General features: G+C 50.9%; 1 protein-coding gene across 6 annotated transcripts in view; it reads left to right on the forward strand.

Moving 5' to 3' along the window:
• The window catches only part of RPS6KA2 (ribosomal protein S6 kinase A2), a 332,908-nt gene that overhangs the window by 226,901 nt on the left and 81,334 nt on the right, over positions 1–24,673 (forward strand). For 5 of the 6 annotated variants that reach the window (XM_020885936.2, XM_070461614.1, XM_070461615.1 and 2 more), the window contains 2 exons: positions 15,101–15,217; positions 23,056–23,137. In XM_020885936.2, coding sequence (XP_020741595.1) covers positions 15,101–15,217; positions 23,056–23,137 — 199 coding nt within the window. Of the gene's footprint in view, positions 1–6,139; positions 6,216–15,100; positions 15,218–23,055; positions 23,138–24,673 lie in introns of those variants that run through there. The other variant, XM_070461617.1, reaches the window with a different exon arrangement.

Below are 24,673 nucleotides of genomic sequence, written 5' to 3' on the forward strand. Positions count from 1 at the left end.
TGTGGTCCAGAGCATCCCCTCAGCTTTATCCAGGGTGGAAGGTCACACTATTTTCTTAAAAAAAAAGCAACCCACACACACAAGCCTGCATTTCTTTCTGACCGCACTGTGGTTTGGGTGCTTGATTTCATGTCCCGTGGGCCAGCGTGTGTATGTGACCGCGGCCGGGGGAGGCCGTGTGCTGATGACCATGCACCCCCGTGCCTCCTTCTCACACACTGCAGCCCCTGTCCGCCTCGTCCAACCAGCACACGTCGGGAGGAGGAGGGCACAGAAACCCCTCTGGAATCTGTGTTCCGTCAGCAGCTCCCGGTCCAGTCATGAGTTCTTTGTATCCGGTTTTCACAGCAGAAGAGACAGGTTAAGCTTCCTCTCCCATGCAGCCTTGTAAAGCAGGCCTGGCAACCGGGCAATATTGCAGTCCTGAGGCTTACGGCAGAAGTTCAGATGTGCACAAACCAGTGAAAATTCGCGAGTTCTTGCTTAAGAAGAGGGGCAGCCAATGTTTCCCAGGGAATCATTATTTGAAAAGTTCGAGGGATAATGAGAACAATATGTCAGCCGGTGGGAAGAAGAATGTGAAAGTTGAACTTAGGTGCTGTGTCAGCTGCTTCGGTGATCATTCTAGGAGCTCCTCACTCCGGGAGCTGCCCGAGGTCATTCCCCGGAGCCCCTGTTTGCCTGTGCACACACACACGTGCACGCACACACGTGCGCACAATGCAACTACAGAGGGTGGGGTGCGGTTTCAGTCTCCACTTCGGGGCAGCCTGCTGGAGAGAGCCCCTTCCTGGACAAAGATGCCCTTTTCCAGAAACAGGCTCTGACCTCAGCCTGTGACTGAGTCCAGTGGGGCTCAGTTCTGGGTCCGTCCAAGAGGACGGTGTACATCTCAGTGGGGTTTTCATGGCTGTTGCAGAGTGATCCTCCTGGGAAAAGAGAGCAGTTTGGAAACATTCAAAAACAGATGATAATCGGTGGGTGTCTTTCTTAAATAGCTCGCTGTATAAGTGCTGGCAGAAATGAGCCCAGTCCGTGCAAAGCTGCGCCCTGTGTCTGGCTCAGGAATAGTGTCATCGACCGGGAGATGAGCCACGCGTGCGGGGGCCGGGAGGGGAGGGCTGTCCCCGGGGGAGGGGACAAACGTGTGAGTAAGCATGAGTAAGTGCCCAAGGTCCTGGGTGCTGCCGCCTGTGAGTTCGGCCTGCCGTGAGGGTTTTAAACTCAGCAATTTTGTGTGAGCGGGTCCGTGTGTTAATGACAATGGAACATCATGCACAGCTGGACCGCAGAACTCACAGAGCGCCTGCCCGCTGCCAGGCCCCTGCCCTGCCTCCTAGTTCAGGGCTTAGGTGCAGTGGCTGGTCCGTCACTGCTGAACCCCCAGGTAGAGAATTACTCATCCTCATCTGTAGGAAATGAGAGAACTTCTACTCGGCAGCTCAGGATAATAGCCTCAGCTGAAGGGGTCTTCTAAACAAATCCTCAGATCCTGCTTCCTGGTGAAAGAGTGAACTTCTGACATATTCTGCCAGAGCCTCAGAAAAGTCTGGGGCTTTTGTCCAGCGTCACTTCAGCCCCTGTTGTAGACAAATCGTGTGATCCTGAATTACGAGATATCTGGATCTGCTGGATGGGGCTGAAGCATTCTGGCAAAACCCCAAGCTAGGTTAGACTTTTGCAAGCATTTATAATATGCTTTCTTGGAATTTAAAAAGTATATATAATGCAAATCACACTCCACGAATGTGGAGAATGTGGAAAGTCCCCCAGCCTGTCTTATACCACGAATGAGACTGGATCTCAGCAGGTTAGCTCAGTCAGGCTACAAGCCTAGTTCTACAGACATGCTCTGGGTGTTCCATACACCTTTCTTAAACCATCTGCAAGGTGTTCATTTATTCTGCACAAATGCCTATTGCGTAAATGCCAGGTGCAGGCCGCTTTGAGGTTGGAGGGCACCACCGAGAACAGAATGGTGTCTGCAGTGGGGTTTAAACTGGGAATGAAAATGCTGCTGCAGAATCTCTCATTTCTCCGGGAAGTGTTTCCCAGCAGCTGCTTCTCTGGATCGGGCTCGCAGGTCATTAGATAACAAGCCCTTGAGGCCGAGGAAACCCATCTAATGTGGAAGAAAAGTGTGATTGCCTGGCTTCCTCCGTGGTCCTACGACAGACCCTGAGGTCATCAGTCTTTGGTGTTTTGTGAACCTCAGCCATGCTGACTGCAGGGTTCAGGTGACAAGGCTGCTATCCCGGGTGAATCAATTCAGTGCATCTGCTCGCTAGAAATACTTCATCTCTGCTCATGACTGTTTGGAAATCTGTGACTTTTAGCTTATATTGGCAAAAGCTGACATATGTGTGGCACTCACCAGTTAGCTTTTAGAAGGTGTCATTTGGGGCGGAGTTTGAATAATTCTGCCCTCAGGAGTGGAGTGCAGTGTGATGTGGGTGGGCTGGTGGGGGCATTTGAAAACATTTAGCGGAATGTTTTGTAATTATTTTTAATGTCAACTAAGTTGGTTAAAAAGGAAGAGGGATGGTTATTCAGCTGATTTCTTTGAATGAGGTTGTGGCCAAAAGTTTCACCTTTTCAAAAATTTTGAAACCTGGTGAAAGCATGTTGTCACTGAAATTGTTTAAGCTTAATTCTGAAGTTCATGAATGTTTTCTGTTTGGATTTTGTTTGTAAGAATCTCCAGGATAAGGGAACACAGCCAGGGCTGGCGACGGTCGCCTGCACTCTGAGGCTCTGATAACGAGCTGGCAGTATTCTCTAAGGATGTTGGGACGATTGACTTTTAGGGGAAATGATTGGACCAGGGTGTTGACAGTGGTTCTCAGCTATTGCCCTAAGTGTCACCTTTGTGCATTGGCCTTGTATGGGGGATGCCGCTCATGTAGAATCTTCCCTAGATTTAGGGATTAATGATCCAATCACTTTGCTGACAAAGGTCCATCTAGTCAAAGCTATGGTTTTTCCAGTAGTCATGTATGGATGTGAGAACAGGACCATAAAGAAGGTTGAGCACCTAAGAACTGATGCTTTTGAATTTGGTGTTGGAGAAGACGCTTGAGAGTCCCTTGGACTGCAAGGAGATCCAACCAGTCAATCCTAAAATACATTAACCCTGAATATTCATTGGAAGAACTGATGCTGAAGCTGAAGCTCCACTACTTTGACCGCCTGCTTCGAAGAGCTGACTCATTGGAAAAGACCCTGATGCTGGGAAAGATTGAAGGCGGGAGGAGAAGGGGACAACAGAGGATGAGATGGTTGGATGGCATCACCGACTCATGGACATGAGTGTGGGCAAGCTCCGGGAGTTGGTGATGGACAGGGAGGCCTGGTGTGCTGCAGTCCATGGGGTCACAGAGAGTCAGACACGATGGAGGGACTGAACGGCAAGAACGATCTAACACACACAGATTACAGAAGTGACTGCAGTTGATTTTGTTTAGATTACTACTCATGACTATTGAAGAAAAAAATGTAAACCCTTCATATTTATATCTACAAAGCTATTAAGAGGAATAAATTTATCACACAAGTCATTTTGTCTAATATTTCATAGCAGACAGTCATCTTTAATTTCACTTTTAAATTTTTTTTCTCATTTTTCAGTTTCCAGTAAATTCATCCCACCCACCCCCAAACAGCCCACCTCTCAGAAAAACTACTCTGTTCCCTCCCTGGCCACCAGTCAAGCTGAGAAATTTGTTTGGTCTCTGTGTCACACGTCCTGATGTTTACCGTCTCTGCCCTGATAGGAAATGCCATGTTCGTCCACAAGGTGAATCTCAGCGTGTTGAGTTTAAAAATTCTAATAGCTTTAAAAATATTGAGCCTTTCTTTTCCACCAAATGGTAGGTTTATTCTTTGCATCCAGAAACAGCATCCAAATTGTTTCATGTTGGCTTCCATCTTTTTGTTTTCTTGCAACAAGTTATTTGATCTTATCTGCTTTTCAAAACTCACAGTTCATTTTGCATAAACTCTCTGTTGTATTTTGGTACTGGATACATAGCAATGGGTGAATATAGCAGTCCCACGTGGACAGTTAGCAAGATGATTTTATTGATTTAAAATCCCTGTTATAGATGCCTGCATCTTCTTGCTCATTTTTACATTTGTATATAAAAAAAATTCAGAAAGCAAAAGAAAGAAAATTAGTCATTTATATTCCTCTGACACTATCCCTGTTAACATCTTGATGTATTTCCCATACATGTTTTTCCTACAAATCTTTTAAATGTGAATATAACCGTCATGTATAGAAAATTTATTTATTGCCTTCTTTAGTTTAAAATCTTAAGTCTCTTTCGACATTGCAAGTAGACTTCAAAGTCACTTTTTAAAAGTGTTTTATTCTGAAGTAGTTACAGAGCAACAGAAAGTTACAAAGACTAGTGCAGCGGCCTATCTGCCCTTTCCCTGGCTCCTCCACCGGTCGTAACTTTTAGAACCAGGTTGTATGCTTAGTCACTCAGCCGTGTACGACTCTTTGCGACCCTGTGGACGGTAACCCACCAGGCTCCTCTGTCTGTGGGATTCCAGGCAAGGATACGGGAGTGGGTCACTGTGCCTTCCTGACCCAGGAAGGTTCCCTGGAGGATATCCCTCCTGCTGCTGCTTCCCACATCTAGAGATACACTATGACAATTATTGATCTTATAGGACTATATGTGTGATCAGTCATTTCGAGTCACCTAATCATCATTCATCTTATCAGAGACTCAGTCACACATTTGGTAATGCAAGAACCAGTCAGTTCAATCGCTCAGTGTCTGACTGTTTGCGACCCCATGAATCGCAGCACGCCAGGCCTCCCTGTCCATCACAAACTCCTGGAGTTTACTCAAACTCATGTCCATTGAGTCCATGATGCCATCCAATCACCTCATCCTCTGTTGTCCCCTTCTCTTCTTGCCTTCAATCCCTCCCAGCATCAGGGTCTTTTCAAATGAGTCAGCTCTTCACATCAGGTGGCCAAAGTATTGGAGTTTCAGCTTTAACATCAGTCCTTCAATGAATATTCAGGGCTGATTTCCATTAGGGTGGACTGGTTGGACCTCCTTGCAGTCCAAGGGACTCTCAAGAGTCTTCTCCAACACCACAGTTCAAAAGCATCAATTCTTCTGTGCTCAGCTTTCTTTATAGTCCAACTCTCACATCCATACATGACCACTGGAAAAACCATAGCCTTGACCAGACGGACCTTTGTTGGCAAAGAAATGTCTCTGCTTTTTAATATGCTGTCTAGGTTGGTCATAACTTTTCTTCCAAGGAGTAAGCGTCTTTTTGTAAAATAGGCAGACTGCAAGTAATATCGCTAGTAATGCTAATAGGTGGCGCTGGTGGTAAAGAATTCACCTGTCAGTGCAGGAGATGTAAGAAACAGGAGTTCAGTCCCTGAGTTGGAGAGATCCCCTGGAGGAGGGCATGGCGGCTCTTCCAGTATTCTTGCCGGAGAATCCCATGGACACAGGAGCCATGGCCACAGTCCCTGGGGTCGTAAAGAGTCAAACACTACTGAAGCAACGTAGCATGCACAGCATACAAGTAAGTAGTTAAGCTAAGGACTTCAGTTAGGTGGGGTCCAATGTCTCCTAGGTTGTCTGACACTTTGGCTCTGCACCAATCACCATCTTTAAAGGAAGTGATGTGTTGGCATTGGACACAAAGTCCATCAAAAATATCTGCACATACAAGGCAGTGGAGGGTGACCCCTTACAGGATGGAGGAAGGCATGCTCTGTCTGACACAGAAGGAGAACCTTTCGTCTCTGTGGCTGAGCCAGTATTTCTGCCACTGGGGAGGCCTGGTTCACGAAAAAGGCAGACGCACAGTGAAAACTAGAGGGTAGGGAGGAGGCCCAAATGGGCAGAGACAGTGTTTTATGTTTGCGTATTTCTTGGCTTGCCTTAGCATCGGAGCTTTTCTTTTCAGCATCAGTGTGATCTTTTGGGACTGGCTTTTGTACTGAGCATCTTTCTGTGAGGCTCCTATCGTGCGGGACATCAGTAGTCTGTGCTTTTTATTGCCGCCGGATGATGAATCCCAGTTTGCTTAAGCATTTACGTTGGAGGACGTCTGGGCTGTTTCCTGTTTGGGAGTAGAGCTGCTGTGACATATCAGCTCAGGTTTCTGCGCGGACCTTGTCTTCGCTTCTCTGGGATGAGCGTGTGAGGATGCGGTTGCTGGGCTGTGGGGTAAGGTCACGTTTCATTTTGTAAGATGCCAGCGGCGGGACCATTTTCCATCCCCACCAGCCATGGAGGGGAGACCCATTTCCACTGCATGCTCACCAGCATTTGATGTTGTCACTGTATTTTTTCTGTTTTAACCACTGATAGGTGTGCAGCGATGCCTTACTGTGGTCTTGCCTTTCTCTCTCGGCTACTGACGTTGGATATATTTTCACATGCTGGTTTGCCATCTGTAGCTCTTAGGTGAAATGACTGTTTCTCTCTTTTGCCCACTTTCTGATGGGATTCTTTGTTTTATTTTGCTGTGGAGTTTTGAGAATCCCTCATCTGTTATAGATACGACACCACGGTTGCATAAGTGGTCTGTAGATCTTTCCTCCTGATGTGTAGCTTGTCTTCATCTTCTTGGCAGTCTTCGCAGAGCAAAAGTTTTAAGTTCAATGTGATCATCTTTCCTCCTTTGGATCAAGCTTTGGAGATCATGTCTAAGAATTTTTACCCTAGACCTGGGTCCTGAAGCTTCTTTCCTAAAAATTTTACAGTTTTATGTTTTGCATTTTAAGTCTGTGATCCATTTTCAGTTCATTGTATAAAGCAGGGGACTTTAGGCACTTTTTCTTTTTCGCCTTAGAGGTCCAGTTCTCCAACCCCATTTATTGAAAATACTGTCCTTCTTCTGCTGAGTCTCTCCTTGACACCTCTGAGAATCCACTGGGTGTGTCTGAATAGGTTCACTCCAGGCTCTCTGCTCCCGTTAGTCTGTGCGTCTGTTCTTCCCTCAGTCCCTCACTATCTTGATTACTGGAGCTGCATTGTAAGCGTTAACATCAGTAGAGTGACTCCTCCCACTTTATTTTTTTTTTTTTAATGGGCTTTAGTGATTTTGAGTGACGTTGTCTGTCTACAGGGAGCCTGCTCAGGTTTGGATGGGAGCTGCATCACCCTGCAGACCAATACTGGGAGAGTTACGCTCCATCCGCTGAGTTTTCCAGTCTGTAAACATGAGTGCCTCCCCATTTGTTTAGCTCTTTGATTGCGTTCAGGCACATCTGTAGTTTTCAGCACACAGATACCGTATGTGTTTCAGTAGTTTTCTCCTACATATTTCATTATTCTGGGAGCAACTGTAAATGGCATAACCACTTTTAATGCCTTTCTAAGATGTCATCTGGCGGATGTCGTCATCACTTAATTCTTCCGCGTTTGGGGGGACATTTACAGTGTTTCTCATTTTCTCACTCTTATAAAGAAAATCATTGTGACAAACAGCTTTCCGTGTTCAGATTGTCTTTTTCTCACTTTACACTGTTGTGACGGTGCTCTGAGTCTGAGGACAAAAGGGAGAAGATGCTGAGTCTGTGTGTGGCGCACGGCACGCGGGACGCCTGCTGCCACCGCATCACCCTCTGCACTCGGCGCAGTCTGTGAAGTCGTGCTGAAGAATAAAGACCGACCAGCCCCGTCCTCACACCTGCAGCCGCCCCGGGGTGGACACTGCCCACCTGCCCACTGTCGCTTCCCCGAGCAGACGTCTCTGCTGCAGGACCTGTGGGCACCCATGTCCATCCACGGTTTGGGGGCTCTTTAGAGATTCCTCAGGGCATCTTGAGAAACCCAAGTCAATAATAACGACATGAGAAATGACTCTTTGCAAAGCACCTCCTTGAAGGTAACTTTCAAGATGAGATGAAGCATGTCAACAGGCCCCAAGAGAACCTGCGCTTGAAACACGGCATCCAGACACTGGGACCTCGGACCATTGTCCCCTCCCAGCTCGGGTTCCACAGAACTTTGCTTCTCAGGGGGCTCGAAGGTTGAGTGAACCCACCCAAGGGACGTCGAGCTGTCGGAGCCGGGGAGCCTGCAGCCTGTGTGTTGGTGGGACGCCTGCACGCTCCGCCGTCCGCAGGGAGGCCCCTGCAGGGACGCTGCTCTATCTGCCCAGCACTGTTTATAATAGAAGCTTCCAGGGCGTGACCTGCATAGCCTGTGATTTATAAAAACACCAGCAGACCACGAGGCTTTCAGAAGGAAGGAAGGGAAGATAATTTGAGGGGATGGCCGGCAGTGGGGGTGAAGAAAGACAGAAGCCGGGAGGCACTTTCATTTTAAAACAGAGGGAAGCACCCATCTTACCTTAATAAGCAAAGTTAATAGGGGTTGGGGCGGGGGGAGCGGAGAGCAGAGGTCTGGGTGGAAGGGCACAGGAAGGAGGCGGACGGAGGCGCGCCTCGGCCGCTCCGCCTCCGACCTCCCCCCTTGCGCTGCTCTGACGCAGGGGCCCCAGTGCAGCCCGCGCACGCCCTGAGGAGTTTCCGGGGCAGCTCAGCCTTGCCTTCTGAAGGTGGAGGTGGCTCTCTGCCGCCGGCCACCCCTGGCTGCTGGCCCTGGGGTCTGAGTTAGTCCTGCGACTGCCTTGGCTGCTGGGTCACTTTCTTGGGTCAAAAAAGGAAAAACACCATTCTAGTGTGGGTGAGAGAAGACAGCCCTGTGTGGACCGCGTGATCTGTCCCTCAGGGAGTTCGGGCGGCCAGCGGGCATCGGCCAGGCGGGTCTGTGGGCAGCGCCCTGGGGGAAGCACCCCTCGGACACCAGGCGGGCCTTCCCCCTGCCCTGCGCCCATGCCCCCCCCTTGCATCTCAGGGCCGCTGCCTCCCGCCTCTGTTCTCCCTTCTTGTCTCCTCGCTCCTGTGACTTCAGGAGGGTGTGCTCTTCTTCAGGCGGGCGTCCTCGTTCTGTCTGGAGGCCTGCGAGTGCCCGCAAGACCAGCTGGAGTCCCACTCTTGCGGGAGAAGTGTTGCCATCCTAAATGGCGCGGCTTATATTTAGCCTTTGGAAGCGACGTGGAGGCTCTCCGTAGAAGTAGCTTCCCGAGGACTGATTGGCCCAGTGCAGCTGGTCCTGTGATTTCATCTCGCACTTGCTCACACCAGCGGGTACAGGCACAGTGGCGGAGACGTGTAAAGGGCAGTTTAAAGGGCAGAGAAGACTCCGTGATGCATCAGCCGTTCGTCTCAGGAGCCTCCTTGGGTGGGTCAGGGAGGAGGCAGGGCTGCCTGGAGTCCACCTCCCATCCGGGCGCGCTGGGAGGTCAGATCCACTCGAGGCTCGAGGCCGGCCTCTGGTTCCCTGGAGAAGCCGCCTGACCTGCCCGGAAGGAGGCAGCCCTTTCTGGCTGGGAGTCTGGGCTCCCGCCCGGTCCTTCCCTCCTTGTGTCATGACGTGTGCACGGACACTGCCTCCTGGGGGCTTTGCCGTGAGCAGGCTGTGTTGTTAGTTCTGGCTGTTTTGTGGGGGGGTGTGCTCCCCAGAGGGCTTCCCAGGTGGCCCTCGCAGTAAAGAACCTGCCTGCCAGTGCAGGAGACGCAGGAGATGTGGGTTCCATCCCTGGGTCGGGAAGATCCCCTGCAAGAGGGCACGGCAGCCCTCTCCAGTATTCTTGCCTGGAGAACCCCATGGACAGAGGAGCCTGGTGGGCCTACAGCTCACAGGGTCACGAAGAGTCGGACAAAACTTACCGACTGAGCACACTCACGTGCCTCCTAGAGGGCCTCTTCAAGGGTCCCCTGTCTTCCCTCCCTGGAGGCAGCAGACAAGCTACATGGTGACTTCTGCCCGCTTTCAAAGCGTTTCTGAACTTCCTTCCTAGCAGTATGGGGGGCTAGGTGTGGGGAGTCCTCTTCCTGAAAACGAAAGTCTGGATGAAATATCTTTCAGTTAAATGCACTGATGAGCTGGGGGGCGGAGCAGATACTCGGGGCCCATGCTGGTGTCAGAGCGGCTCACAGGTCGGGGAGCCTCCTCTCACCCCCGACATCAGGCTGAGACCCCAGAGGGGAACGCACGCAGCCCCTGAGGTCTCCCCAGGCACGCCCAGGATGCTGCCGCTGACGGTCCCGGGGGGAGATCCAGTCCTGAGCGTCGGCATTTGGATGGTGACATGGAAGCCCCAGATGGGGTGAGGTCCCAAGGAGGTGGTGGCCTGGGAGAAGAGGCCGGGACCAAGTTGGGGCCGATGCTGGGAGACAGATAAAGGAAGAGCTCTCGGGAGCTCCCAGGGGGCCTGATGTCCTCGAACCCAAGTGAAGAAGCTGGGGTGATGGCTGGTGCCCGGCGCTGCAGACACTGAAGCCTGACCACGGGGTTCAGCCCCGCGGAGGGCATTGATGAGCAGTCGGTGAGCCATGTAGGGTGGGGCAGGTGCCGGGGGGAGGGCAGCCCAAAGTCTGTGTTTTGCTGAGAAGGATGCAGACAGCACAGCCTGTTTGCATGTGGCTGGGAACCAGTGGTAGGTAGGGTGGGAGTGGGGAGGGCAGACTTGTGCGGGATTTCCCCCGGGGAAGCCCCGACCTTCAAACTTCGCAGAGATTACAGGTTCCACAGCCCCGGCCTGGCACCTGGAATCTGCGTTTGTAACAGGTTCCCTGATGGGTCTGATGCTGGGGCACTGTGGCTACACTGAGAATCTCTGCAGAAAGGTGTCATTCCTGGGTCAGCACAGCGGATTTGGGGTCTGGGGGAAAGACCACGGTATCCCGCGGGGGTCCCCTGGGGCGTCAGCCTCTGCAGACCCACGTTCTCAGCGGGCCCCTGAGAGCCAAGCCATGGTTCCCTGGCCCCCTCCCCACCTGCCTGCTCCATTATCAGCCACAGGAGAGGGGAGGGCCGGCGTAGCAGGACTTGCTGGGAGCGGGTCAGAGTTAGCCAATTTCCTAATTCTTTTCTGTGTTTTCATAAGCCACCTATTTAATCATTTACTCTCAGCCCTTTCTGGGAGTTAATTTCCTGCGCAAGAATCAGTGATTTCTAGAATGGCCCCACCGCCTTTGGTAGAGACCCAGCTCACACTTGCCCAGTTTTTCTTTTCTACGTTTTTGTTATTACTATTCTGCCACTTTTGATCTGCATTTACTTCTCATGAATCGCCCCCATTTAATGATATGGAAAGCGGATGATTCAGAGGGGAGGAAATTTCCTGCCAAGGTGACTTTGGCGCAGGGCAGGGCTCGGAGGACACCTCACCGGTCCCCTCTGGCCCGATGCCAGGTCCCTTCACTGCCTGTCTGCCTTGATACCCATGGGGGAACGTCTTCCATCGGTGAGAATTCAAGCCCAGTTCAATGGGGGATTCTAGAATTCACTGTCACAAATTAGTCTGTCACATATCGATGTCATTTCAACAACTCCTTACTCTGGATCATTTTTGAAATGATCATTGGATCATTTTTGAAACCCTTGCTGGCAGAGCACACACCTGGCCATGATACCAGGCTCTCCCCCAAATTTCTCAGGTTATTTGTAAAAAAAAAAAATACACTTCATAGGAGTTATGCTAGAAACCAAATGTTAGTGCTGTCTGTAGACAGTTTAGGACCAGACTTTATGTCCTTCAGGGAATGGCGTTAAAATCCACATAGAATTCTAGAAAAAGTGACCTTCCTCATAAGAGGGAAAAGATGTTTATTTCTAAATGAGGCATAAGTAATACGTTAAATCTGGTTGCCCTTTAAGGCAGTAATCAGACAGTGATTCAGAAAACACGACTGTCCGCTCTGGAAATGGTTAGAAGCAGACAAGTCCAGACATGTTCCCCCAGCTCCCATCTGGGTGTTTCCTGTTCACACAGCACTCAGCTTACGTCTCCAGACCTTGAATCTTTTTTTAAGCTCTTGGGAAAGAGGAAAACAAAATATCTCAAGCAAGTTCAGGCCATAAGTGTTACTATGAGTGCAGGATGCTAAAATCTAAAATGTGGAACTCCTGGCTCCTTTTCAGTGGATCGCTGAGATTCTTTGCTGTTCCAGACCTCCCTGATGTTAACTGAAATATCACAGTACTATCAGGGAGCGACCTGGGGTTTTGAGGCCCTTCCCGAGGGGGAAGTTAGCTGTGTGCTTTGGTGCATTTGCTCTGAGAGCTTTGACAGTGAGAATCCCCACAAAAAGAAATGTTACAGAGAGATTTGCTTCTAAGCCTTCAGTTGCAATGTCAGGGTGGTGACGACCGTAGGAAGGTGAATTCTGGCCGGCTGGTGCGTTTACTGGGCGGGGGAGAGTTGGGGCTCGGGGCCGCTGGTCTATGGGGGGTGAGGGAAGCAGGGCCCTGGGGGGGGACCCTCCAGGGATGCACCTGTCTGTCAAGGGGGCCCCAGAGGGCTGGGTGACATCATGCTCCTCCAAGCGGAGGCAGAGGGATGACCTGGGAACTCTGGAGGTGCACAGCGTGGTCATTTGTGACGTGCGTTCCGAAGGGCCCGGGAGCGGGGCCGCGGGGTCAGCGGTCATCTGCCTCCTGGACGTCTCCCCGAGGCCCCGGCCTCGCCCCCAGCCGACGCTCCCCCTGGTGTTGAGGGTGACCTTCTCTTCAGCTGCGTGAACGCTGTTGTGCTGAGGCACCAAAACGAAGTCACAGAAGGATGGCGCTTGGTGACCCCTGCTGACCCGCGGGAGTGGCATCGTCTCGGCTGCAGGACTGAGCCATGTTCGGGGGGTCGGGGACGCTGGATGACCCGGTGCCGACCTGCCTGCGGTCTGGGAGGTGCTGTGTGTTAACAGAAATGTCAAGCGCAGTGAAAGTTGCAGTCGTGTCCGACTCTTTGCAACCCCACGGACTACACAGTCCATGGAATTCTCCAGGCCAGGATCCTGGAGTGGGGGGGCCTTTCCCTTCTCCAGGGGATCTTCCCAACCCAGGGATCAAACCCAGGTCTCCCGCATTGCAGGTGGATTCTTTACCCGCTGAGCCAGCAGGGAAGCCCTTTGGCAGAACGGGGATGTTTTATTCTTCCTTCCGTGACAGTAGCCGTCAGGTTCTTTCTTGGTCGGTGAGTCGGTGGAGGTGGAGGCAGCATCTGCGCGGCATCACTCATCAGGGACTTGGCGAGCGCTTTGAACTTCGGCCTCGCCTTCTCAGTGGGTGTCGGTCTGCAGGCACCGCCCCGATGATCGAGGTCTTTTTGGGGAAGACAGGTGCTGCCCCGCGCCCCGAGGCACCCCTTTCCCTCCCCCTTCCCTGGGGGCTGGTAAAGCGTCTGCCTGCAGTGCAGGAGACCCGGGTTCAGTCCCTGGGTCGGGAAGATCCCCTGGAGAAGGAAATGCTTACCCACTCCAGTGCTCTTTCCTGGAGAATCCCACGGACAGAGGCGCCTGGTGGGCTACGGTCCTTGGGGTCGCAAAGAGTTGGACACGACCGAATGACTAACACTTTCCACTTTTTCCCTGTCGTAAATGGAGAGACTTCCCTACAGAAGAAGCTGTGCCCTTTCTGTCGCTGAAGGGGTCCTGGGATTCCAGCGGGACTCAGAGGTCATCTCCACTCGTGGGGGGAGGACCATGCCCTCAGGGCGCTCTCTCTCTCATATTCGAGGAATGCTGGTGGTTTAGTTGCTAAGTCTGCCGAACTCTTGTGACCCCATGGACTGTAGCCTGCCAGGTTCCCCCTGTCCACGGGATTCTCCAGGCAAGAATACTGGAATGGGTTGCCAATTCCTTCTCCATATGCAAGAAGTTGTTACATTAAAGTGTTTTGTGTTTTAACTGAGCACATATAAGCTTTGTGAACTGACCCCAAAAGGATCCATTTGGGGTATATTCATTGATTGTTTTCGCAAATAGAAACACGATTTTTTTTTTTTTTACAAAAATGGAGAAGAATCCTTGAATATGTGGAGATTGAAGGGTTTCCTTTAACCACTGGAATAAAAAGAAATGAAAAACAATTGTCTTGCAGCCCAGGCGACCTTCCTCCGCTTTCCCCAGGTGTCCAGTGTTGGCTCTATGGAAGTAGTAGTCACAAGGTTTATAACTCTGAGAAACTTGAGTTTTCCACCCGTCTCTGAGAGGGGCCACTGCTGCCTGGATTACTGCTGTTACGACTTCATCTGCCTGAGACTTTAAGGTTACTCTTGACTGCAAACCCAGCTCTCATACTTCCAGCCGGGCAACCTTAGTCAGGGTAAAATCTCACTTGGTAGTTGTTTAAGAAGTAAAAGAAATAATGTTTGGAAAGTCCGGCTGCCCAGAACACTCTATGCGTGCGATTACTGGTGGTGGTTTTTAGATGTGCTTTGCAGTCAGCCCTGCCTGCTATTTTTCAGTACATAACCCAAGGCCAAAACCATAGTAGAGGATGCAGGATCAGAAGGATGCATGGATGGGAAAGGGTGTCTCGGAGAAGCACAGAGATCAGTTCAGGAAAGGCCCTCCTTTCCAACTTCCGCGTCTCCCGTGGCTGGTGGTGGGAGGGCAGCCTCGCCCCTGACAGGTAGGCAGTGCATTTCCGGGACACTCATCAGAAGCTCTCTGATGAACATTGGGAGTGATTCCTGTCAGGGCTTTAATTTCAAGATCAAGGACTTTTTCCCCTACTGGAAAACCTTCCAAACTGGCAGAAAATCTTATCTGGCTGCTTCTTCTGAAATATAATCTCTGGGATAGAGATGAACCATCAGCTCTGGCAAGACTATAAGGGGGAGCAGAATAATCAGAAGGAGAAGGAGAAAAGAAATCCCTGTTTCACAGACAACTGCTGCCCGTGGACAGCCCTTCAGGCCACAGAAGTGTAGACACTCAAGACACACACTCAGAGGCTCGTTTGGTTGCGTGGTCCCCACCTTCCTCCATATCAAAGTTTTGCCCAAATTGTTAAGATGCAGGATGGGTTTCATTGAGAGAAATACAACACAACTCTACAGAGAAAGGAAACAATTAAAGGCTCACAAACAGAATCACTGGTACACATAAGCCAGCAGATTATGCAAAGCGCTGTGATGTCACAGCTCTTAACCCCAATCCTGGAAATCCATAACCTACCCATCTCGTGGTAACTTGACAGGAGGACGAATCCAGAGGAGCCCCTTGACATGCATTTCTGTCATTCTTCTCTTGCAGGAAGAAGGCATTGTGAAGGAGATTGATATCAGTCACCATGTGAAAGCAGGCTTTGAAAAGGCCGACCCTTCCCAGTTTGAGCTCTTGAAAGTGTTGGGACAAGGCTCCTATGGAAAGGTAAGTTGAGTCCAGGGTTCCCTCCAAGTGGGCCTCATTCTGCTGCAGCTGGTGCCCCACGTCAGGGCGAAGGAGAGATGGCAGAGGTGCCCCCTGAGCCCAAGGGAAGTGTGGCCCCAAACTGATGGAATGAAGGCAGCGCCCGCTCGGCAGGCCCCATGATAATGGGGGCCGTGGCCTCACCCTGCGTGGCCAGAAGCCTGAAACAGGCGAGCCGGGCTTGGGAACGCGACACGCACCTCCCTCCTGTGGCTTCCACGAGCCTTTAGTGTATCTCCGTGCTGGGGAGTGTCCTTGAACTTGAGCCATACCTCTTTGGGAAGTACGCTCCACAGGTATTTTTCAAAAAGAAAGAAAAAAATTAAGAGAACAGGGAAAAAAGCAGTGAAGACGGCGGAGCCTTTTGGGACCCACTCACGTAAGTGTCACCCAGGGATGCAGGGAGATGGGGCCTGCAGCCTGGGTCACCTCCCACCCTCCTTGTAAACCGTGTGGTTACTCTGCCTCTCCAAGCCTCAGTTTCCCCACCTATAAAATGGACGTAATAGGAACTACTTTCTATAATTCTTCTGTGGTTTCAGTAGCACATGACTCCCATCTAGCGATTGTCTGTGATGAATCTGTGCACTAGAATTGTTCGTTTCAGGACATCCCTGGGGATCCAGTGGTTAAGAATCCACCTTCCAATGCAGGGGACACAGGCTCGATCTCTGGGCAGGGGATTAAGGTCCCACAGGCCTCGGAGCGGCTGAGCCAGCCTGTCTCAACGACTGAGTCCTCACCCTAGAGCCTGTGCTCTGGCGGGGGAGGCCTCTGCCCCACAGCCGGAGCAAACCCGTGCGCCAAAGCCCCAGCGCAGCCAAGAAGAAGAGCTGTTCATTTCTCTTCCTTTTCGCCTTCAAATTAGAATGAATACTGATTTCTCCCAGGAAATGAGAACCAGTTGTCTGTTCACATAGGACTGCAGGATGTCCACAGATCTCTCACGAGACTGGGCAAGTTATTCTAGGGCCACGCTAATTTCTCTACATCCTTGGTGTGTCTGTTAGAAGTTATACAGACTTATGGTTTCTAGAACATGAGGCCCTGAGATAAACCAGGAGGCCAGCCTTTGCCGGAGTTTAAGCAGGACAGGGTCCTGGCTTTTTGAAGTCACTGTTTTTGTATGGTATGTGGATATTTATCAGATTTTCCCTTTTTTTCATAGGACTTGGTGCCAAGATGAAATCTGGCCCGTGTTGATTTCATGTAAGATTAATAGTATGTTGATGGTGTTCTAGATAATCTTTTACAGACCACGGAAATTTGCTTGTTTGTGAAATCTCTCTTTTGGCATTCTTAAAAGGTAGAATATTTTTATTTTTCTTTTCCACATGGCAATGTGGTAGCAACATGTATTTATATTAATAGTAATGTATCTGCAAACATGTTCACTTGAACCATATGAACTTAGCAATATTCAAAATGCACTGGCCTTCAAAAATGGCAATTGCATATGGTTTTTAGGCATTTATTGAAGTAAGAACGTGAAGATTTCAGTCTCTCGGGGTAAAAAGTTACCAACACATGGAGGCAGACCTGTTTATGTGATTGTGGTTTGTCTTCCCATTAATTAGAAAGGTTGGAAAAAGGTGTGTGTGTGTGTGTGTGTGTGTGTGTGTGAGTTAGTCCACTTCAGTCGTGTCTCTTTTCAATCCCATGGACTGTAGCCCACCAGGCCCCTCTGTCCATGGGATTCTCCAGGCAAGGATACTGGAGTCGGTTGCCATTCCCTCCTCCAGGGGATCTTCCCGACCCAGGGATTGAACCCGCGTCTCCTGAATTGTAGGCAGAGTCTTTACTGTCTGAGCCACTGGGGGAAGGGGAGTAAAGAACCACGACGTGGAAATAGGGACAGGCACGGAGCCCCCCGCTCCCGTCTGACACGCTGCCCAGGACTTGTTTCCTGAGGATGCGCAGTGGCAGCCGCATCAGCTCTGTCCTCTGTCCTCGGTCATGGAGACCTGGACGCCCACGCAGGCGAGCCCAGGGCTGCTGGGCAGGCTGTGCTTGACCATCTGGGCTGTCGTGTGACCCTGACTTCACTGAGCACCCCTCCCCCAATCTCAAGGTGCCCAGAAGCAGAAGCAATGGAAGATGCTTTCTGAGGTCAAGGAAAATGGATCTGAGCCTGTCCTTTCAATACCCGACTGAACAAAAGCTACACTGACAATGCCTTCTTCAGAGAAAACACCTTTTCCAATTTCCTGCAGATTCTGATTTTAAGAACATTCTTTGGGAAACAAGGGAAATGCTGGTGTTCGGCAGAATCCCCTTGGGATGATCATCTTCGTAACACTGAACTCTTTTCCTTCCCCGCTGTGATTATGTTGCTGTTACTGTTCGGTCACTAAGTTGTGTTCAACTCTGCAACCCCATGGACTGCAGCATGCCAGGCTTCCTTGTCCTCCGCTATCTCCCGGATTTGCTCAAACTCATGTCCATCGAGTCGGTGATGCCGTCCAGCCATCTCATCCTCTGTCATCCCCTTCTCCTCCTGCCTTCAGTCTTCCCCAGCAACAGGGTCTTTTCAAAATGAGTCAGTTCTTCGCCTCAGGCGGCCAAAGTATCAGAGCTTCCTCTTTAGCATCAGTCCTTCCAGTGAATATTCAGGGTCATTTCCTTTAGTATTGATTGGTTTGATCTCCCTGCAGTGAAAGGGATTCTCGGGAGTCTCCTCCAGCATCGCAGTCTGAAAGCATCAGCTCTTTGGTGCTCAGTCTTCTCTGTCGTCCAGGCCTCACATCCACACTTGACGACTGGAGAAACCATAGCTTTGACTACACTGACCTTTGTCAGCAAAGTGATGTCCCTGCTTTGTAACATGCTGTCTGGGTTTGTCAGAGCTTTCCTACCAAGGAGCAAATGTCTTTTAATTTCATGGCTGCAGTCACTGTCCACAGTGATTTTGGAGCCCAAGTAAATAAAGTCTGTCACTATTTCCATTGTTTCCCCATGTATCTGCCATGAAGTGATGGGCCAGATGCCATGATCTTAGATTTTTGAATGTTGAGTTTCAAGCCAGCTTTTTCACTCTCCCCTTTCACCCTCCAGGGGCTCTTTAGTTCCTCTTGGCTTTCTGCCATTAGAGTTGGCATCATCTGTGTATCTGAGGTTATTGATATTTCTCCCAGCAGTCTTGATTCCAGCTTGTGCTTCATCCAGCCCAGTATTTCGCATGCTGTACTCTGCATATAAGTTATATAAGCAGGGGGACAATATACAGCCTTGACGTACTCCTTCACAGCCTTGTCACGGCAGAGGGGCTTGCGTGACTCAATGAAGCTAGTAGCTATGGCATGCAGGACCACCGGAGACAGAGGGGTCACAGTGGAGAGTTCTGAGAGAACGTGGTCCCCTGGAGGAGGGGATGGCAAACCACTCGTGTTCTTGCTGTGAGAACCCTGTGAACAGTGGGGGAAAAGCCATGATTATACGAAGCATAAAAAAAGTAAAGCATAGAAGATTAATATCTTCTGATATTAATAAAGAGATAAATAAAGAGTAAATAAAATAAGGATAAGTAAATAAAATAAAGAGTAAGATAAATAAAAGTAAAGCAAGTAAAAGGAGAGAAATAAAAGGAAGAGGCAGGGGCATCTCCTGCAGATGCTTAACCTCCATTAACTGCAGATTCCGCAGCTCAGCCAGTGCCCGTGCATCTGCCTCACGGGGAGGTGGCTGTGTCTCCACATGGCTCGGGGAAGGGCTTTGCAGAGTCGCGGCTGAGCTGCTGGAGAGGGGTTCCAAAAATAAAACGAGGGAGGTCGTGACGAGTCACCTGGATTAAGTGCTAGAGATGCCGCCTCTGTCTTTGCCGAGATTGACGGGTTGTTTGGGAACTTATTTCCCTGCATCAGGATGTGTTCCTGGGTCAGGTAAGAGGAAGAGGTGAAAGGTTCTGGATGCTGTGGACAAAAGAGCTTTCCCTGAGTGGACAGAGCCCACGTCTTCACTCTGTTACATCCACCTTTTAAGTTGATCGATACTGTCTTTTGCTGTGTCTCTCAAGGTTAGCTGCTCGGCTGGCTGTAGGACCATTCCTGCCTCACTTCTTTAGGACCTGGTGTGTGGCAGGAGCCTGACAAGTATTGGGAGAATAAGGTTTTTTCCCTGTCTTTTGAAAATAAAAGAAGTCTTTTTAAAAATAGATAAATATGAACAGCCATTTTTGTGTTTGTGATTTAGTCCCTAATTGTGTCCGACTCTGCAACCCCCTGGATTGCAGCCCTCCAGGCTCCTCTGTCCGTGGGATTCTCCAGGCAAGAATACTGGAGTGGGTTGCCATTTCCTTCTCCAGAGGATCTTCCCAACCCAGGGATCCAACCCAGGTCTCCTGCTTTGCAGGTGGATTCTTTACTGTCTGCGCCACTAGGGAAGCCCTATATAAATAGCCATTACCACCCATCATCTCATTTTTAAAACCTGAAATGCAATAAACAAAGAAGGCTTATGTGAAGAGGTCTCTGCAAGGTTTGACATCTTGTAAACTGAATCTATGGTTCAGACTGTAAAGAATCTGCCCACAATGCGGAAGACCTGGATTGCATCCATGGGTAAGGAAGATCCCCTGGAGAAGGAAATGGCAACCCACTCCAGGACTCTTGCCTGGAGAATCCCATAGACAGAGGATCCTTTTGAGCTGCAGTCTTCGGGGTTGCAAAGAGTCTGACATGACTGAGCGACTGACTCCCACACAAACTGGACTGTACTGGTCAGCTGCCATGTGAATGTGGTTCATCGTGGACTTTAGTAGATGGTATTCTCTGCTCCTCTGGAGAAGGAAGTGGCAACGCACTCCAGTATCCTTGCCTGGGAAATCCCATGGGCAGAGGAGAAGGGCCCATGTGGGAATGCTCTGGTTTCTCCGCATGGCCCCCTGGGCACTCCTGCCACAGGAGGCTCCTCACCAGCTCCCAGACGGAGCTCTCTGGGCTGGGACAGGAGACCCGGCGCCCAGAAGAGGCCCAGGTCCCTGCGGTCAAGCAAACACTTGTGTGATGCACACGTGCACAGAGGCACGGCCCGCTCCTCCCATGGTAAGGGTTCCCAAGGACATTGTCCTCCAGAACCCAGGAGAGGAGCGTGCCTATTTCTCGTTGCCCGGGATTTGCTAGATTCTCGGCCCCAGGGGCAGCGTCTGTCCCGGGAGCGACACTGTCCTGCCCGCCTCTGTCCTCCTTTCTGCTGGGCAGAAGGCAAGGGGTGCTCCTGTTGGCCTGGGTGTCCCCGGAGCCCTGGGTGACAGGGTCACGAAGGGGCGGGGTGGGGAGTCCCGGGTCCAGCTGATGGTCCCAAGGCCAGGCGGTGACCCCAGGAGCTGATGCGAGGAGGCCATCCCGCTGCTCTGCCTGACACCTCCTGACCTGCCTCATTTCCCGGGGGCGAGGCCGTCTGTGTCTCCCGGGGGTGGGCCCGCATCTTCCGTAGGTGGGTCGTGTCTCCCGGGGGCGGGACTGCGTTTCCCGTGGGCAGGGCCGCGTCTCCCGTGGGCGGGTTGTGTCTCCCGGGGGTGGGACTGCGTCTCCCGTGGGCGGGTCATGTTTCCTGGGGGCGGGGCCGCCTCTCCCGTGAGTGGGGCCTTATCTCCCGTGGGCGGGTCATGTCTCTCGGGGGCGGGGCCGCGTCTCCCATGGGCCGGGCTGCGTCTCCCGGGGGCGGGACTTGTCTCCTGTGGGCGGGGCCGCGTCTCCCGTGAGCGGGTCATGTCTCCTGGGGGCGGGGCCGCGTCTCCCGTGGGCGGGGCCGTGTCTCCTGGGGGCGGGGCCTCATCTCCCGTGGGCGGGGTCATGTCTCCCGGGGGCGGGGCCGCGTCTTCCATGGGCGGGGCAGGCTGGTCTGCGCTGCCGTCAGGCCGCTGCTCCCCCACCGCCATCCCTGTGTCCTGAGTCTGTTTGGGGTGGGGGTGACGATGCAGCCTCCCACAGCCCCACACTTGGGCGTGAACTCCCGGAGCCGGAACCCTGTGTGTCTGTGAGGCCGGTCTCCTCGTCTCAGAAGGCTGGTGAGGGCCCCCGTCGGGGTCACGTGGGCAGCACCCCTGCCTCCTGGACGCGCGTCCTCTGTGTGGGTGTCTGTCATGACCGCAGCTGTTTGCACCCGTTGGGAAGTCCTGTTAGAAAAATTGGGCACTGTTGTTTCTATCTGCACAGAGGTCCTTTTCTTCCCTACTGGATACCTAGGTTGGTTGGTTGGTTGGTTCTTTACTACCTCATTCAACAATTATGAATGTGACTCTTAAGCTTAGCCTCTCAAACGGTTGTCTTTTCTTCTTGGTTTTCCCTCACAGAACATGTCAAAACGTGTTCCAGCAAATGTTGTTAAGTGTCCACATTAGAATATGTAAGAGCCACTTAGAACCAGCTCTGTCTGTAAACTTCAGCTACTCGAAGCTAAAACATGGATGAGGAAAACGAGAGAACCTAGCTTCTTGAGGGTCAGAGTCTGTCCAGTGTTGTCTGGCAGGGACTCTCAGGGGAGGCTTTGCTGTAGATATTTACAAGGCATATTTGCAATAAACCAAGTGGTCTATCTCCCTGAAAACTTGTGAAGAGAGTTTGGTTTTCTAAACAAGTGTTCTATTTTTACAAAGGAAGGTGCTATTCTGGTTCAAAATTGGCAAAGGAGTACATCAAGGCTGTATACTGTCACCCTGCTTATGTAACCTCTATACAGAGGACATCATGGGAGATACCAGGCTGGATGAATCACAAGCTGGAATCAAGATTGCTGGGAGAAATATGAACAACCTCAGATATGCAGTTGAAACCAACTCTAATGGCAGAAAGTGAAGAGGAACTAAAGATCCTCTTGATGAGGGTGAAAGAAGAGATTGAAAAAGTTAGCTTAAAACTCAACATTCAGGAAACTAAGATCGTGGCATCCAGTCCCATCACTTCATGGCAAATAGATGGAGAAACAATGAAAACAGTGACAGATTTTGTTTGCTTGGGCTCCAAAATCACTGCAGATGACTGCAGCCATGAAATTATAAAACACTCGCTCCTTGGAAGGGAAGCTTTGACAAAGCCAGACGGTGCATGAAAAAGCAGAGACCTCACTTTGCTGACAAAGTTTCATGTAGTCAAAGCTGTGGTTTTTCCAGTAGTCATGTACAGATGTGAGAGTTGGACCATGAAGAAGACTGAGTGCCAAAGAACTGATTGCTGTCAGACTGCTGGAGAAGACTCTTGAGAGTCCCTTGAACAGCACAATGATGAAACCAGTCCATCCTAAAGGAAATCAGCCCTGAATATTCATTGGAAGGACTGATGCTGAAGTTCCAGTTCTTTGCCACCTGATGCAAAGAGCTGACTCACTGGAAAAGACCCCAATGCTGGGAAAGATCGAGGGCAGGAGGAGAAGGGGACAACAGAGGATGAGATGGTTGGATGGCATCACCGACTCAATGGACGTGAGTTTGAGCAAGCTCCAGGAGCTGGTGATGGACATGGAGGCCTGGCATGGTGCAGTCCATGGGACTGCAAAAAGTTGGACACAACTTAGCAACTGAACAACAACAACAATTACCTCTGATATAGTGTTTCACAGAAAGAGAATGATGCCCAAAACAAATATAATTGTTAAGGTGAACACATAGCATGGATCCTCATAGGGTTGTACTAAATTAGATGAAACTGTTTTAGATGTTGGAGGAGATGTTACATTTAAGTTTTTCCTATAGCATATTTATTTTATTGGGATTTCCCACACTCCCTAGTGTATCCCCTTGTCAGATCAAATAAGGAAAATGAGGTTGCCATCTTAACAACTGCAGATGTCCTGTGCTCTCTCCTTAGGTGTTCTTGGTGAGGAAAGTCAAGGGATCAGATGCTGGACAGCTCTACGCAATGAAGGTTCTTAAGAAGGCCACCTTGAAAGGTGAGGGGTTGCAGAGGGCGAGATGTGCCTAACTGTGGTTTATCCTCTGCTTGTTATGAGGGGATACAGCCATCCTGTCCAGTGTTGCTTGACTTCTGTATGTCTACACGTTACTCTCTGATGGATAATACACAATACAAACATGTCCCTGAATATTTAGCATCTCCCTAGAAAACGTGCAGTCTTCGGAGGGAAAGCCATATTGTGTAAATACCACCCTCCACATATGCTTGGCTGTGACATGCCATTTGGGGGAAGGAGTGCTGAGGAGGCGAGCAGAAGCAGGTTGTTGCGGCTGTATTGGGCGACAAAGCAGCCTGAATCCGTCCGTCAGGCTGGATTGCTCAGTTTTAAACAAAATGTGACTCACGACTGTTTTATTTCTCTTTCTTCCCCCAACTGGGTTTTAGAAATTCAGTCCAACACCTGATTTCCCTCCCGCTGAACTCCTACGCACCCTACCTCCCGGCCAAGAATGTGCACATAACACAGGTCAAAATAAGCTGTCATTTGAAACCTCTGTTCCAAGTGCATGGTCATGCAGCCAATAACACATAGAACGGAGCAGAACTCCCTCTGCTCTGATCACCTCCTGGGGTGAGGGAGGGGTCCCGGGTCCTAAAGAGTGAGAGGAGGCTGAGCCCACAGCACCTGTCTGGACGGTGAGACGGCGGGCCTGTCACTCACCTATGCTCTTCGCTGGGGGAGGGTACCCACCACATGGGACCGCACGGGGCTCCCGGCAGGTGTGGAGCAAGTCACAGGGGCTGTGAGATGCAGGCTGTGTAGGAACAGGAGGGCCGGGTGAGCCCTGGCTCCAGGGAGAATGTGGGGGGCTTGTTAGAACAGTTCTGTGGGCTGGCAGGGCACTGAACACATTAGGCTGAAGACCAGATGCGGCACATTGATCCGGCTCATGGGGAATCCCACGGCGGGGAGCCTTTCCTGTGGTGTCTGCAGACTCACTCAGTCGTGCCCAACTCTGTGTGACCCTGTGGACCACAGCCCACCAGCCTCCTCTGTCCATGGGATTCTCCAGGCAAGAACACTGGACGAGATTGCCATGCCCTCCTCCAGGGATCTCCCCGACCCAAGGATCGAACCCGTGTTTCTTATGTTTCCTTCGTTGGCAGGCAGGTTCTTTATCACTAGCACCACCTGAGAAGCTTTCCAGTAGGGTGGGGAGGCACATCCGACAAGGGCAGGAGAGGTTGTGATTAGGACTCTGGGGCCTACAAAACTCGCAGATGTGAAAGCAAGTCTTTCTTGAACTTTTAGGTCTTGTATCACAGCGTCCTCAGCACCTGTGAGGAAGGGGCAGTACAGAAATATGTCATTCTCTACCTTCAGGACGGGGCTCCCCTGGTGGCTCAGAAGGTGAACTGTCTGCCTGCAATGTGGGAAACCTGGGTTCAATCCCTGGGTTGGGAAGGTCCCCTGGAGAAGGAAATGGAAACCCACTCCAGTATTCTTGCCTGGAAAATCCCATGAATGGAGGAGCCTGGTGGGCTACAGTCCATGGAGTTGCAAAGAGTC

Source organism: Odocoileus virginianus, chromosome 34, assembly GCF_023699985.2.
Source record: "Odocoileus virginianus isolate 20LAN1187 ecotype Illinois chromosome 34, Ovbor_1.2, whole genome shotgun sequence".
NCBI classification, from domain to species: domain Eukaryota; kingdom Metazoa; phylum Chordata; class Mammalia; order Artiodactyla; family Cervidae; genus Odocoileus; species Odocoileus virginianus.